This window comes from Nelumbo nucifera, chromosome 1 (genome assembly GCF_055504915.1).
Source record: "Nelumbo nucifera cultivar China Antique chromosome 1, China Antique-T2T, whole genome shotgun sequence".
Lineage (NCBI taxonomy): Eukaryota > Viridiplantae > Streptophyta > Magnoliopsida > Proteales > Nelumbonaceae > Nelumbo > Nelumbo nucifera.
Genome location: NC_142649.1, coordinates 172,435,750 through 172,451,994, shown reverse-complemented (window position 1 = coordinate 172,451,994; position 16,245 = coordinate 172,435,750). Strand labels below are relative to the sequence as shown.

The 16,245-nt window shown below is 35.5% G+C and overlaps 2 protein-coding genes across 2 annotated transcripts; both read left to right on the top strand.

The window, feature by feature from the left end:
- Positions 1-1,902: 1,902 nt before the first annotated feature.
- Positions 1,903-3,205, top strand: LOC104596430 (RING zinc finger protein). Its single transcript, XM_010257585.3, has one exon. The coding sequence runs from the start codon at positions 2,497-2,499 to the stop codon at positions 2,941-2,943; it is 447 nt and encodes a 148-aa protein (XP_010255887.1). The 5' UTR covers positions 1,903-2,496; the 3' UTR covers positions 2,944-3,205.
- Positions 3,206-6,496: 3,291 nt separating this feature from the next.
- LOC104596431 (R3H domain protein) lies at positions 6,497-14,432 on the top strand. Its single transcript, XM_010257586.3, has 7 exons — positions 6,497-6,784; positions 7,051-7,118; positions 8,140-8,248; positions 9,647-9,729; positions 12,102-12,260; positions 13,175-13,276; positions 13,799-14,432. Exons 1-7 carry the CDS (start codon positions 6,718-6,720, stop codon positions 13,949-13,951), a joined length of 741 nt encoding a protein of 246 aa, XP_010255888.1. The 5' UTR covers positions 6,497-6,717; the 3' UTR covers positions 13,952-14,432.
- The last annotated feature ends 1,813 nt before the right edge of the window (positions 14,433-16,245 follow it).

The following is a 16,245-nucleotide window of genomic DNA, read 5'->3' as shown; positions in this document are numbered from 1 at the left end:
ATAGATCATCCATTCTTTTCCTACGATGAAAATCATCTAAACATACAAAACATATGCTTTATAATTTTGGATTTTTTAAAATTTGTTGAGAAAAGTTCATGGTTCTAACAAATTTAATCCCTATTATAATTGGATATACATCAATGATCTAAACTGCTAAGAAGGCCCATAAAACTATCAAGAAGTTTGAATGAATATTAAATGATAATTTATTGACCTACTTTGATAGTCAAAAACTTTTAGCCGTAGTCATGACAGTCACCATAGATCCATTAATACTTAAATGAGTATGACCTTCATGCCATTTTCCCCGTACCACATTCTCATAACTTCGAATACTGATATGATGCACCCTTTAGGATTATAAAGATGTTAAGTATTTGCATTTGTATTTGTTGGACTGTACAACAAACAAGGTTCAAAGTAGGTTAGCTATGTTAACTGGTATATTAATTGGCTCTCTAGCATACATGTAGATTCGATTCCCATAACCACTAACTAATACCAAAAATAAGTATATTGTACAAGGTCAGTGATACATTTTAATTTAAAAATTTTAGTGTTTCAAATAATATTATATGATGTGACAGCTTGACTGTCAGTCTCCTATCAAGCACTAAAAAAAATTAGGAAAAATATAAAAATCTCCCTTAAAGTTTCTGATAACCATAAAAACTTCCTCTATAGTTTTATTTTTACAAATACTTCCCATGAACGCTTGATAAATTCAATAAAAACCTTCCTTTTGTCACCTTCCTAGACGGAAAACATTAAATTGATGCATCGGTTTTTTCAAATACCCATTCTACCCTTTTACAAATTATTTTACATACAAAATTATTGAAATAACCCTGTTAATTCGACAAAAAACATTAGAAGATAACCACTAAAGGAGGTTTTTGTCAAATTAAAATAGGGTTATTTCAGTAATTTTGTATGTCAAGTAATTTATAAAAGGGTAGAATGGACATTTGAAAAAAACGGGTACATCAGTCTAACGTTTCCTGTTTGGAAAGGTTATGAAAGGGAGGTTTTTGTCGAATTTCTCAAAAGTTCAGGAGATATATTTGTTAAAACGAAACTATAGGGGAGGTTTGTATGACTGTCAGAAAATTCAGGGGAGGTTTTTGTATTTTACCCAAAAAATTAAGATGATAGTTATTTTGATCAAACAAAACTCTGGATATGTAAAACTTGCACAGTGAATATCAATACCTTGAACCATGACTACAAAAAGCATGGACTCGTTAGGGTAATGTTAGACTTGTGGCAAGATAGAAAACTAAATGCAGTGATTGATCGGTACTTATATCCAGTGTTTTCAAAATTGGACTAGACCGGATGGTCGGACCTGACCGGTTCTATTTCACCCCAAAACCGTCTTTTGGCCAAAAACCATTGCTTTGGTTAGTAAATCGCTGACCCAGTCTGTCGAACTGTCAACCTGAACAATGGTTTTTGGTCATTTTTTTATCAGAATGGGCCGTCCATTTAGACCGGATGGTCAAACTGTTCAACCTAAGAACTGGACCGAGAATGGTTCCCTGTCCGGTCCGATTTTAAAAACCTTGCTTATATCATACCTGGACTAGGATTTTGTTGATTTATTCTAATGGTGGAGAGCTTTTTCTATCGTTTTAACCTGCATTAGATTCACTACAGGCTATAGGTTCACAAAGCTACTTTTTAAGTCTTGGGCTCAAATGCTGCCTTTGCTTACGCCAACAAAATTCTCCAAAATAAACTATTATGCTCTATCCCCACAACCTACCCATCCTAGATGATGAATCTCCAGGCTCCCACCATTACTGCCCAGTATGTTTTTGAGTCCTTGGACTTGGACCATATGTTATTACGTAGAGAAGTTTTTCTTCAAACATCTACTTCTCATTTAAATTGTATCCATAAATATCCAATCCAATAATCCATGTAATCCAGTCAACTGACAGCCTCTTGCTTAAGATGGGTGCTTCAAGCCTGGTCAAGATCATCCGAGCTTACAAAGGTTGAATGGACAGTAATACATCCAAAGAAGACAATTGTTGTACACCACTACACTGTACAGGAGTAATCGGAAAGTATGAAACCTTGATAGTGAAAGCTGAAATTCCAATTTCCAAAAGCATGAAACCCTGATGATGAAAGTCGAAGCAACATCATTAGGCACCCCACCGTTAGGGCCGAAAAATATAATAAATGGGTGTGCCTTCACTGTCTACTTTTCCTTTCTAATAAGCAAAGCAAAACAAAAGCCCAGTTTGTTATTTCACATTGTCTTGTTGTAGACAAGTTGGGGTGTTGGGGACCCTACAGATTACTTGATGAACGGGTTAAAGGATCTCAGTGTAAAAGGTTTAAGCTGCAATTTGTTGTATGGGTGCCTTTTAGACTTGAAGAATATCTACCCAAATGGCCTTTTTATAGTAAAAGGGTTATGAATTCTTATTGAAGATTAAACTAATCGGAGGTCTAGTCTCTCCAAGCTAAGAAGAAGAAATGCCGAACTTTGGCATCCTTTCAATCGGAGAGTGTTTCGATGGATGCCGCAACCATAGTCAGTCCTCTGGACTGGGCACAAGGGTCTGGAACCTGACCGACAAGCCCTTAGAATTGCAGATAAGGGTGGGGTCTATATTGAAGAAAGGTCGCACCCTAAAGCCAGGATCTTCAAAGAGACTCAAGTGCAAGAGCATTTACAAGGCTTACATGCCGAGCAGTAGCAGCGGTGGTGGTGATGGGATGAAAAGCTTGCTCTATTACTATGACGAGACGTGCCACCCTTACGTGTGGATACATGATAGTGTGAGTGACTTCTCGAGGATGGTGAAGCAACAGTATATTAGTCTTGAGGACTTGAGGGACTGCTCTGAGATCAGGATATTCAGGGACCATCAGAGAGGTTGCATCTCAGTGCGCAAGAAACCAAGGCCAGATTTATGTTGATTGAATGTGAGTGGTGTTTTCATCTAAATATATGGTGTATTTTCCTTGGGAGTATGAAACAACCAATGGGATTTCTTGTTCTTCTTTTGATTTTTTTTTTGATATTATATTTCAAAAAATAAGATAAAAGGTTTTATGTTGTAACTTTGGTTCAGGTGTCTAGATTTCACAGGATTAATTGCAATTCTTTGTGATAAAGATTAAAGAATTGGTGCCATGCATCCAATTGTAAACCATCTCAGCTATTTTGGGCAAAAGAATCTGTTTATATTTCACCAACAATTAGATGATCACTCCTGAGCAATCTTTGCAGCAAAACACCATCTTGTCACCAAAATGTTCTACCGGTATTGAACTTTAATGCAGAATTTATTCTAGTTTTCGTGCACCTCTGGACTCTCATCTAATGAAAAATGGTGTTGATCGAGTCATGAATCACATAAAAGTAATTCATAATTTGCCTGTAAAATGCTTCATTAACAATCCTATCAGTATCAGAATGCAGATTGGTCCGACTGGTGGGATCCATCATTCAGCTGGACTCGAAAATCAGGATGCGCGCAGAAAAGACCATTACAAATCGATGTTTGAATAGAAGACAAGCCAATCATAGACCTGGGTTTGATCCCTCTCCTTTGTATTGCCCCTTTTCTGACCCATATTGAGTGGGGTTCTATCATCTATGAGAATGCTAACTTAGTTAAGGAAACTCAAGCTAGCAGCGCTGCTCCTATGGGCGTTTTGTTCATGTGGCTGCGAGGAAGAAGACAATTATACCAATGGTACTTTGGTTAATAAGAGAATTGCTGTTTGTCCTTCTTACCTGTGTAGCCATGTAGGCCCTGAGGCTTGAACTCCGTAACCGTAACACTTTTGCAACATTGACATAATTAACACGAGCAAAATGAAGTTGGGTACCAGCTGATTTGAGGAATTTTGATTCATAAATTGGACCCCTAGTCTTATTAATTTGCTGGGGCCAGCAACTTGAATGGGCCTCATCTGAGCCTGACCAGACGCAGCAGCGTAAGGGGTTGGGTTTGGATTTTCAGGCTTCCGACTGAACGTCGGCTTGAAAATTAAGATTGAACTTCAATTCAACTTGTACATGTTATATTTTTTAAATATACTAGTAAAATTTGTATAATGGTATTTTTATGCATTTTCATTCCATTTATAGATTGGGTTATAAACTCCAAATGACCTTAAAAACTTGGCAAACCTGCCCAAGCTTATTGGTTTGAAATGTGATCTAGTGGTGGGGGGAAGTAAGCTATTTTGATCTAAGCGGTTTTCTGAAACCGGATGACTTTTATTGGATTATTGAATGGGTCAATAGTTAAGAATTAATTCCAAAAAATGATGTTATGAAGGTTTAACCCCAAAGTAAAAATGATGTTATCAAGGCTTGACCCCCAAACTCTCTCTCTCTCTCTCTCTCTTTCATCTAAAACTCACTTTGAGTTTTCAGCATTTTTCTTAAACTCACCACAACTTTTCAAAATGTCTAAAACTCGTCATGTCACTAACTTGACGTTAAACAGACTAACGGTGTTAATATATTATCATTTTAGCCTTCATAGAAAAATATGAAATGTATACATATATATATATATATATATATATATATATATATATATATATTTAATATTTAGACATGAAAAAAAAGAAAAAAATCAAAAAATATTTTCAAATATAAAATACATAAAAACACAGAAACTACAAAAATTATAGAAATTGAAAACAAAATAAAAAATTATTTTCAAATTATAGAAACTATAGAAGTTGAAAAACAAAATTAGAAAATAAAAATTGTAGAAAAAATACTGAAAATTATAGAAAAACACAGAAATTGCAAATAAATAACAAAAAATATAAGAAAATTTATAGATCGTAGAAAATAGAAAATGTAAAAAAAAAACAGAAATTATAAAAAACATTGAAAATTATAACAAAACACTAGAAATGAAAAAAAAAAATTGAAAACTGAAAAAGAGCCTTTACCTCTAACTCGCCATTCAAGGATAATTTGGTCATGAAAATTGTCATTTGTGCTGACATGGACACCTCTATTAAGAGGCATTAACAGTGCACTAAGAAAGATGAGTTTTGGAAAATAAAAACTTACTGACATGGTGAATTTTAGACAATTTCCTATATATATATAACCAGTTGTGCCTAAGCTATGTTGGTTTAATTTGGGTTAGATTGGGCTATTTTTTGATAAGTAAGTTTGGGTTGGGTCTTTTTTTTTTTTTGATAAGTAAGCTTGGGGTGGCCAATTCAGGTTTTGATAGGGGTGGATACAAGTTGAGTCATGTTGAATGTTGGAATATTTGAGCTCGGAGCTAGAAATACTACCTTAAATTTGGCTCAATTCAAAATTTTATATGTTGTTTAACTCGAGTTCAACAATGAGCTAAATTTTAAATAAAAATTTAAAAATATGTATATAAATATTATTTCTTACTATACATATAAAAGATAAAATATTATGTAAGCTCAAATAAACCTGCATTCTTCATGAGCCCAGCTTTATATTATTTCAACTTGACTCAATTAGTATTTGAACCTATATATTAGACTAAAATTTGACTCAAAACTTGATTTGGGCCGAGTGATCTTTTTATAAACTGAGCTCAAATGATTGCAAATAGCTTATTCATGTCCACCCTTACTTATTGAGCTCATTTTAGACCATGTAAAATTCCAAGTTGGGCACCGGTTCAAATTGCACTTTATGAATTGTTTCCTTAAAGTATATCTTTTCATTTGCAATCTATACCATATTTGAATATGGAACTAGGCATTATGATGTATCCAAAATTCCCAATTGGTAACTTAATCAATATAATCAGATGATTCCTAACCATTAATGTGGGTTTTTTAAGTATAATTTTTGCTTTAATAATGGTATAATCATATATATATATAACCATTTGGCACATCTTTTCATGCAGCTGTATTATAAAACAATATCATCCTAAAAAGACGTGTAAAATATGGTTTGAATTATTTTTGAAAAGCTCCAAATGAAGATTTTTCACTTTTTTTAATATATATTCATATAAAAAGACATACATTAATCAAACGAAACGGCACCATAATCTTCTTTATATGCTAAGCTTCAAACTTAGCACAACTAATCTGATGATGGGCCCAATGCTTGAGTTGCGAGACAAATTGTAAGTTATGGGTGGTCAGACCCATTCACGCGTTTTCTTGTTAACGAAGAATTATACCTGTATACGTTAGGCTTCGTTCTCTTGTATACGGAAGAGCAAGTTGAAGGTGCACGAACACCTATAGACATTGGCCTCATGATCAAATCATTACCATCCATTTCCATCAGGTCAAACTTAACCATAAGAGAGGTCCCGTTGACTCCGGAATCCAACTACGCTTCAGAGACCAGAGTTCAGACACAAAAGCTCGTGCTCACGTGCAATATAACTGACGTGGCGTATCATAATTGGCCCAGTATTTCGAGTAGAACTGTAGACGTCTCGGGCTCTATTTCCCGTATAAAACTGTATTCCTCCGCAAGAATATTCCCTGTTTGTTCTATTTTCTCTTGGTCCTGGCGGATCTGTGGCTGTGTGCTTCTTCCATTTTATTATTTCCAAAATTTCAGCTTGGAATTTGCAGGCTTCCAACTTCCAAACAATCAAAACCTTCTCTCCTCAAATCCTTTTTTCCGCAACTCAACGCATCTGAGTTTTGAGAGCAGAGGAGACACAAAAACTAGAGAGAACAAGAGTTATTCTCGATTTCATGGCGACCCCCGAAGTTCTGCAAAGAGAGGAAGACCTTCTCTTGTCCATCTTTGACCAACCGAAAGGCATCTTTCCATATTCCCCTTTTTGTTAACTTTTATTTATTATGATATAATCTTATATTCGGAAGTTTTCTTTTCTTTACGATTTTATGTATTGTGGGAGTGAATGAAGTTGTTTGTAATTACGAATTCTTTTATTGTTCTTTATTTTGGGAATGTGAATAATTTTGAATCCGATGGTTTGATTTGTAAGTTTGAAATTCTATTATGTTTTCTTTAATTGTGCAATGCTTCGTAATAAATTCGTAATTCTTCTTTAAATTTTTTAGGGAAGGCTAATTCTCGTGGAAAGTTAATTGAGAAAAAGATTGAGCTTCTGGAGAGCTTGGCTGGAAGGGTAATGTTTGTTTACTTCGTTAAATTTCGCGTCAATTTTGGTTATTGGATATCAGATTTTTCATCGTATTCAGTAATATTTTCCTTTCTTTTAGATTGAATTAATGAAGGATATTGTTGTTGGTACCAGTTATTGTTACTTGAATTTCAAATTTTTCCCTGGTCATCTTATGATAAGTTGGAACTAATTGATGACTGGTGTCAAAAGTTTAATTGAATCATTTTCTTACAAATCATTAGGCCAAGGGAATTTCTTTTTCTTCATGCATGCTATGTCTTTTGCAACTAATTTTCTAATTTATAATGACACTTTAATTAATGAATTGACGCATCAACCAAACTATCCTTGCAATTTTTTTACCGTCATTGTTCCCATGGTTCAATGGATAACACAGGGTTGCAAAAGAAGGAAAGAATTTGTGAACTCTATAGCCAAAGGAATAGAAACAATTTCCTTCCCAAAGTTTTAAAATTCAATAGCTCTTTCTCTCTCTCTCTCTCTCACACACACACACACACATTGCACAATTCCTTTAATAGTACAACCTTTTAAGTTAGTTTTGTGTTGTATTTGTGTTGTATAAGACGTTATATTTACATATTTTTAGCTCTTCTTCCCCTTTATATTTTCCTTATCTATTTTCAGGAAGGTCCTTTATCAATTTAAACAATTGAGCATACTTTATCCATATTCATTTTGAGAAGTGAGAACACAAACTCTTTTTTTTAATCATTAAAGAAAAAAAACATAGATATATCAGGAAACTATCATGCTTACACTGCTTGTTAAGATGTTATTCTCATTACATCCTTATCTTTATTTAAACATAAATACTGCCTAAAGTTCCTCCACACCAGACAGTAGAACTAAAGAATGGGATCGGTGCTGCCAATCCCACTTAAGTTGGATAAGATAGCTTATTATGATGATGATGATGGTATTCTGAATGGAAGTTACATACTTTAAATTAATTGAAAGTACTTTCTGCAAATTACAATGTAAATTTTTGTACCTGTTAAAGGTTAGCAATCGGAGATCTCGCAGATGGTTAAATGATCGTCTGTTGATTGAGCTTGTTCCCCGTTTGAATGCAGAAGAAATTAGAGGCCTCTTTGCTCCACCACCATGGGGTAATATCTTACCTCAAATAACATTATTATGTTTTTAGTTTTACTGGTTGTTTAATGCAGGTACAACTGATTATTTTTTCATGTGCCCATTTGATATTTGTTGTCTTGCATACGTCTACCTTCTCTATAACATGTTTTACTTATGAACATAGAATACTTAAAACTGTAATTACTAGTTTCCTACTCCACTAAATTAGAGATGTATTTGCAGCTTGCCTTGCCAGCTAGTAACTTACAGCATCTTTTTTTGAGCTAGCTTGTTAGGAACAAACAGGGAACACTTGCTTTGGGGAACCACTTACCATGGGGGAAATTTGTAATCCAAGTAAAAAACTAGCTTAAAATGGTTGGTCTGCTTTGCTGGCCTAACATCATGGGTGCATGGGGGAAATTTGTAAATTCATTGCTTTTCCTAAAGCAATGAAGTCTAGTAGTTACTGATAAAAAAAGGAGGTTTGGTGGTTGGGAGCAAGTTAGAGGAGACAGTTTTGGAAGGGAGCTCAGGAATTTGGAGTGTTTAATAGAGAGACATCAGACATATCTGTAAGTTGGAATTGAGAGGGAGAGAGGGGGAGGGAATTTTACCTAAAGTTTAGGACTCCAACATCATCCTTGATAGGAGTGGAAGAGATTATAGGGGAAGGAGAAATGGAAGATTGGCTATGCCATTGACAATGGAAGAACAAAAAGCAAAAAAGAATATCTCAGATGCAACTACCCATGTGTGAGACAAATGCTAGAAATTTTCAAATGAAAAATTAGGAAAATATAAAAGGAGTGCCACCTAAGCATCTCCATCCTCTAATATAGTATAGTGTCTATAGATGGGAGGTCAAAAGGGGCTCAACTGTGAAGAATGTCAAAGGTCTTCAAGAAAGCCTTTGATACTGTCAATGATGAATAGGTTCATGATAACATGATGAGACACATTGGAAAAAGCATTCTCAGGTCAAAGGACATTCTTTTCAAACTTGGTAAGTTGGTCTTTAAATTAGTCATTTGGTTGTCTTACTTGGGCCAGTCAATTGCATTGGGAAAAACATTCTCTGATCATTCTATTTCAGTTTAAGAGGTTCCTTGGTCTGTGTGGCTGTCTCACTTTAATCAACTTTATGCATCTGATGCCAAAGTATTCAATGTCTATATTCACCATCCTAGAGGCTATATTCCACTTGAGTTTGTGATGGTGCATTGCTTTTGAATGATAAGTTTTCTATACTGTCACCTCGGCCAAATTTTAATAAATTTTTGTATGTGTAGAATCTTTATCAGAGTGCAATTATTTTCAAGTGTATAGCTCTTGAATTTTGTTCTCTGCAATAAATATAGTTCTTTATACTGTTTTATATTCTGTAGCATTATTTCCTAGAATTGCTGATTTGTATTTCATTCTTATAGGTGATAATGTGCCGTTGTCACCATTTTGCATGACAAATGTGGGAGACTGGGACACTTTCAGGAACATTGACATGGATAAAGAGGTTTGCTTTCTTTTTTACCCTCTTTGAGACTTGGAAACATGTTTCACATTTCACATCTAATGGTGATAATAGTTGCAAACACTTTTGTGACATCCACTAGCTAATTAAGAAGAAAAAGAAAGAAAGCCGCTTGTACTTGTGAGAGAATAAAATTTATTCAGGGACCTCATCTAACAGCTTAAGCTTTTAGGTTGGGTCATCAGAATGTTGATAGTTTTAGTTTTTTAAAAGTTACTTTCTAGTTTGTTGGTGTCTTAGTAATAGGGTTAAGTCAGGTTAGCTTGAAAAAAGCCCTTTTTTAATAATAATAATAATAATAATAATAATGATGATGATGATGATAAAGTACCATCTAACAATAAATAAATAAATAAAAGAATGCCATGTACAATGAGGATTTGCCCCTTTTGTTAGGCTAGTCATCACAATATTGAGTGATTTTTTTTTGAAGATAAAAGAAAAAGTTTATTAAACAAAAAAAAGAAAAGAAGATACAAGGAAGGTGATAAGCAATCACCTAAGAGAAAGACAGCCCAATGCAAAAACCCAAAGGAGGCTGACAAAAAACCAACATACAGGACCAACCTAGCTAAAGAAAACCCCTTACAAAAACAAAAAACAAAACAATCACAACATTGAGCGATTACCCCCCCGTCCCCACAATACAAGTGTCCCTATTTTTTACCATTTGCTTGGCTAATGAATCAACCACACCATTGCTCATCTATTGACCCAAAGAAAGGTATCTAATAGATCCCTTGTTAGCTGTTTAGAGAGTTTCTGGAATTTTGAAATGAAGTTGCAATCATGTCGTTTTTCTTTCAGCCTATTTTTCAGAGGTTAAAACTTGTTCACTTCATGTGTAGGTTATTGACTTATCCATCCAATGAAATTAAGTATCTTTAAAATCTGACATTTTAAGAGGGTTACAACCATTTTATTAATAGGGTGTTAAAACTTGATCATTTTGCTCGATTGGTGTCAATGGATAGGTTATTGAGTTATCTATCCAATGAAATTAAGATCTTGTAAATCTGGCATATTTTGGGAGAGTTAATTGTGATGGAATTTGAATATTTTATTTATTGTGTATATCTTAGAATTGTTTTCAGTTTTTTTAATTATAAATTATAATAGGATTATAGAATGTCATTTAGTTGTTTAAAGGGTTGAAGTCCATATCTTTGTGTCCCTATGAGTAGTTACCTATCATGTTGCCTTAGTGTTGAAGTGGTTAATAGTTGTTTCAAGTCAATTTCCTAGTTGAATTTGGAGTCTGTAAAAAGAGATCCAAACCCTTACATTTATTCCATAAATAGAATCATTGTAATTAGAGCCCTTGGAGTTAATGGAATGAAAAGTTTGGTTTAAATTTCCTTGGGTAAGAGTATATCTTATTCGTTCTCCTTCTTTACCTCTAATGCTGCAATGTTTCTTTTTTTTTTTCTCTCTTTCTTTTCTCTATTCAGATTTGAACCACTTCCTCTCATAATTCAAATCCCTAATTTCCATTTTCTTACCACATGAATATTCTAGGACTTTTCTGCTTATTTATATATGTGTTTGCATATGTTTGTGCTAGGTCGTTCCATTTTGTCAATAACACTGTTTTGTGTCCATTGTTCCAAAAGAGTATATCTTATTCGTTCTCCTTCTTTACCTCTAATGCTGCAATGTTTCTTTTTTTTCTCTCTTTCTTTTCTCTATTCAGATTTGAACCACTTCCTCTCATAATTCAAATCCCTAATTTCCATTTTCTTACCACATGAATATTCTATGACTTTTCTGCTTATTTATATATGTGTTTGCATATGTTTGTGCTAGGTCGTTTCATTTTGTCAATAACACTGTTTTGTGTCCATTGTTCCAAACATGATTTTCCCACACCTAGAGATAAAATGGAAAGGTAGTGAGTTTTGAGTCAGCTGTGGCAGAGTTCAAACCCCCTAAAGATGAGGTATGTAGCAATTTGGTCTAATCCTCAAGCTACAAGCCCCACACCAACACCAAGGTTCTCAAGGTTTTTGGGAAGGGTGGACTGGATGTGGACCCAACTGTTGGCATTTTTCCCACAAATTGGCTGCTTTTAGATTTGAACCATGTTCTTACACTTGCCAAAATGAGGTTTTACCATTGTGTCAAAGCAATGGCCAGCAAAGCTCTCTATAAAGCTATTCAAATTAAATATTAATTGTTCAGGTGCAATTTGGGTGTTGTTTTGCTGCATCACATCTGACACGTTTGTTATATGTTAGAAAATTTGTCTATTCTTTGCAGTATATTTTTGTTAAGATGCCCATGCATATATCTGGCACAAAATGTAGCTACATGCTTTAATTCTTTTCCCCCTCTCTTGTCCTTTTTTATGGTAGGCTTGCATGATCAAAGCCTTGAAAGGTTGTCCAACAAAGAGTAAAGCTCATGTTGATGCTGATAAGATGGCTGTACTGAATGCGTGGCAAAGAGTAGATTTTCGAACAAGAGAGGCACTTAGGCGCAGCTTCCTTTCAGAACTTATTGAGAGCTATGAGGTAATATGAATAATGAATCCTCTAACTAATTTTGAAATTCCTTAATTAATGGTACATTAATGAGTTTTTATTTGCCTTCTGTATTACCTAAGGCTGCATTTGGAAACGGTGCAAATAGAGTGTAAATGCCAGTTCAGTGTTAATATGCACTCTGGTTCAGTTTTGCTAGTGTTCGGAAAGAATGCATTTCTGCATTGACAATGACAGAAAACACAATTTCCAAGACATGTTTACATTGAAAATGAGATGTTTTTTATATTCTAAAAAAAGAAGTAAATTTGCATTCAAAGTGGGCTTTTGTTAAGAAAAGGCATATTTACTTTATTGGGATTTGTGTTTACATCTCTATTACAACTAAAAGTTGTTTGGTAATGTAAATTTGTCAATGCAAAACTAACCCAACTTTGCATTTGTATGAACTGAAATGCACTATGTATATTTGCATTTACACTGTTCGCATCATTTCCAAATGCAGCCTAAAGGGAAATCAGTTTTACTGGATGATGCAGATGTTTTTCAGATCATTGTTTATTAATTTATTGTTTTTTCATTTTTACTTCATTCAATTAAATGTCCTTGCCTTATCTTATTCCTCTTTCTGATAACTTTGAAGAGTGGTGTAAATTCAAGATGTCCTCATGGATTGTCTTGCTTTCCTATACTTCATTCACAAGATTTCACCTTTGAACTTTCCTTTCTAATCTTTACATAGTCCATTCATGCTCTTCTCACGATCTGATTTTTTATTTCCTTTGCCCAGGTCTGTAGTTTCCCCAATTTTCTCATGACTATCATTAACATCAATTGGTTTCTTTGAAGCTATTTCTGTAGATTCCATTTTGCTTTGCATTTACTTTTTTCAAGTTTTTTTACATCTCTTGGAATATTCATTACTGAAGCTCATTCCATGTTAGGAATGTATACGGACATTTATCAAGGACAGTGGAGATGGAGATGAGCTTGTGCTACACGTTCAAGACCCCTTTCATAGATTGCTTTTACATGGCGTCTGTGAGGTAACTTTTCTGATGACCTGTAGCCAGGGGCATCTGTCACCATTGTGGTCACGAAGCATGACACGATGTCCTAGTGCTATTATATTCTGCTGATATATATGGAATTTTCTAAGATATTATTAGTATTGCTTTTGATTGCTATGATAACTGGATACTTGTATAAGGGTGCCATATCTTGTTGGGTACTTAAATTTTTAGTATAAATTCTGTATCCAACGCCTTGTCCAGCCTTGTCCTTTACTTTGAGCATACTGAAAACGTTTCATTCTAGTAGTTGAGACCTATGGTCGTGGTTTATTGAATCTGACATTGTCGAAACAGATTAGCTTGCTTAACACATTGAAGGTGATGGTTAGGGATTCGCTACTGGGTTGGTTTACTCAACCAAACAGTTGCAATTGCACATTTTGTACCTAACATTTTCCGTGGGGCTCATAAATGCTTTAGGAGCACCATACAAGCATCATTGTGCACACATTTTAATTATTAAGTAATTCATCCTCTGATGCTTTTATGCAACAGTTCTATGGCTTGGTCTCGGTGACTGCTACCAGATTAGAAGATGGAAACGCTTTGAAGATGACGAGGATTAAGAAGAAGAAATCTGGTTCTGTAGAGCTCCCGAACATCACTCTATCTCATTTCTTGAAAATGTCCAAGGCTGGAATCTGGTAACTGCGTTGCCCTTAGGATGGGGTGACCTTGTATTGTAAACTAAGATCATGCATTGATGTGTTTATTTGTTTTGGAAGCGAAAATACATTTCTGTTTCAGCCCACTTCGTATAGTACGTTGATGAGGCTATTCTGCATTGCTACCGAACCGAAAGGTACTGAATGCTGTTTTATCTAACCCTATGTTGGTTGTCCCTAGGTTCAAAAATAATTGAAACATTCATGGGGTCATGTCATACGAGATTGGAGGGTTTTCTAACGATGTGAGTGTTGGCTGGGCATTCTGCATATTTGTAGGTGATGTGGATTTAGCCAAATTTGGGTTGCTATCCCTCCTAAAAGTTGCTTTTGTGTTTTTGTGTAAATGCGAATCAACATAAAACTCTACCATCGATTTGCATGGACACGTGTTTATTTTCAGTGTAAAAGTGGATCAGTGTAAAACTTCACACCTTGTTCATTTTTTTTCGATGTTTGTTTCCAATGTAAAGTTTACACCGATGTAAACTATCTAATCAGCTGACTTTTCAATCGATAATCAATATACTCTAACGGTCGATGCAAATTTTAAATCTCAAACTGATTTTTTCATTGATTGACATTTACATTGATGATTTTTCCACAAGGACCTCCTTTTCGGTACTCAATGTTCTTGGGGGTAGCCCATCATCTTCTCACTTCACGGGAGTAGTGTGTTGTGACTAGACATAGGCAGAGTTCTCTTGGGCAGGAGATCTAGAGTACCATAGAGCATGCCCACAAGCGCCTCATCTTCATATATAATAAATACATCTAATGTGCATTGGGAGAATTAAATCAAAAGCTGGCACCTTTCATCCTGCATGAGTCCACCCTTTTATGCATGCGGAGCTAATGGGACGGACGTTAGTTCGTCCTGTTAGCTCCAAAATTCGCACAAAAGCCAATGAAGAACGACTCTGTTCATCATTTTAATCAAGTTCGTACGTGAAATGTAAACCGGAGGGGCTTTGCCAAATTGTGTCGGGTTGAGCGGCAACTTGTTGCAATGGTGGGCGTGAGGTGGTGGTTCAATGGTAAAACAGGAAAAACAGGGGTTGGGGAGAACGAGAGAGAGAAACCTGGTATGAGGACATGTATGACGGTTCACGATAGAACTGCCATTTTATTTTTGATTATCAAATCCTCTTTCTTTGTTTTTTGAAAATGGGTTTCTCTGAATTTGTCAAAACAACCATTCTCTGAATTTATCAAATCTTGTTCATCTAAACTTCCCCAATCTGTGCTCCAAAGATAGAAAGCTAACAACTCTACAAGCCACAACCTATCTTTTAACTTATCACAATGGAGCTTTACTCGAAGAAGTCCCTGTTTCTATTCTTTGGTATAGTAAATTCACCCCAGCTTAAAAATCCATTGTTGCAGACTTTGAAACAACTGATGTAGGCGCACATGGCAGGCCCATGATGGTGACACGTGACATGGGCCGGATTGCATCTTGGCCATCCACTGCTAACAAACTCCTAGCAAGCTCAAGTATAAATAGGTGTCTCATTTATTATGTAAGCTATCTTGGCTTTTACTGTTCTAAGCTCCCTAACTCTCTTGTGACCTCGTCTGAGCTATCTTGCTTGCGGTCCTACATTGATTGCTTCAAGAAGAAAGAACTCGATGTTCGAGACATCAACCCCTTAGTCTCAATGCATGCAACAATCAATGACCTCCAATTGGGACCCCTCAAGTGGTCTATCACCAAGACACCGCCCAAGACCAAAGTGGAATTTTTGAAGAAGGCAGAAAAGTACATTGCTGCCGAGGAGGCCTCGGCCAGCGATGCCAGAAAGGCAAGGTCAACCCCAATCGAGGGGGGTTAGAGAAGAAGAGGAAGGATAGAAACAGTCATAGCCATGGCCACAACAACAAGGACTCCGACAAGAAGTCGCCGGTCCTGTCCTTCAATAAATATACACCACTCAACTCCACCCAAATGCAAATCATCATGCAAGTAGGGAAGGAGGCCTATATGAAGTGGTTGGTAAAGATGAAGAAGAACCACAAGAGGGGTAACCTAAAGAAGTATTGCAAGTACCACAGCAGCACCGACCATGGCACAGGGGATTGCTATGACCTCAAGGACGAGATTGAGTCCCTCATCCGTCATGGCCACTTGAAGGAGTCCTCACAACATCAGCAACAACATCACAACAACTTGGTTGGGGTCAAGGTTCAAAATATCGATACATCCGATATGCCGGTAGGGGCATATCGGGTGAATCGATACTATTTTTTTTTTACTTTTTTTATTTTTTTCTAAAA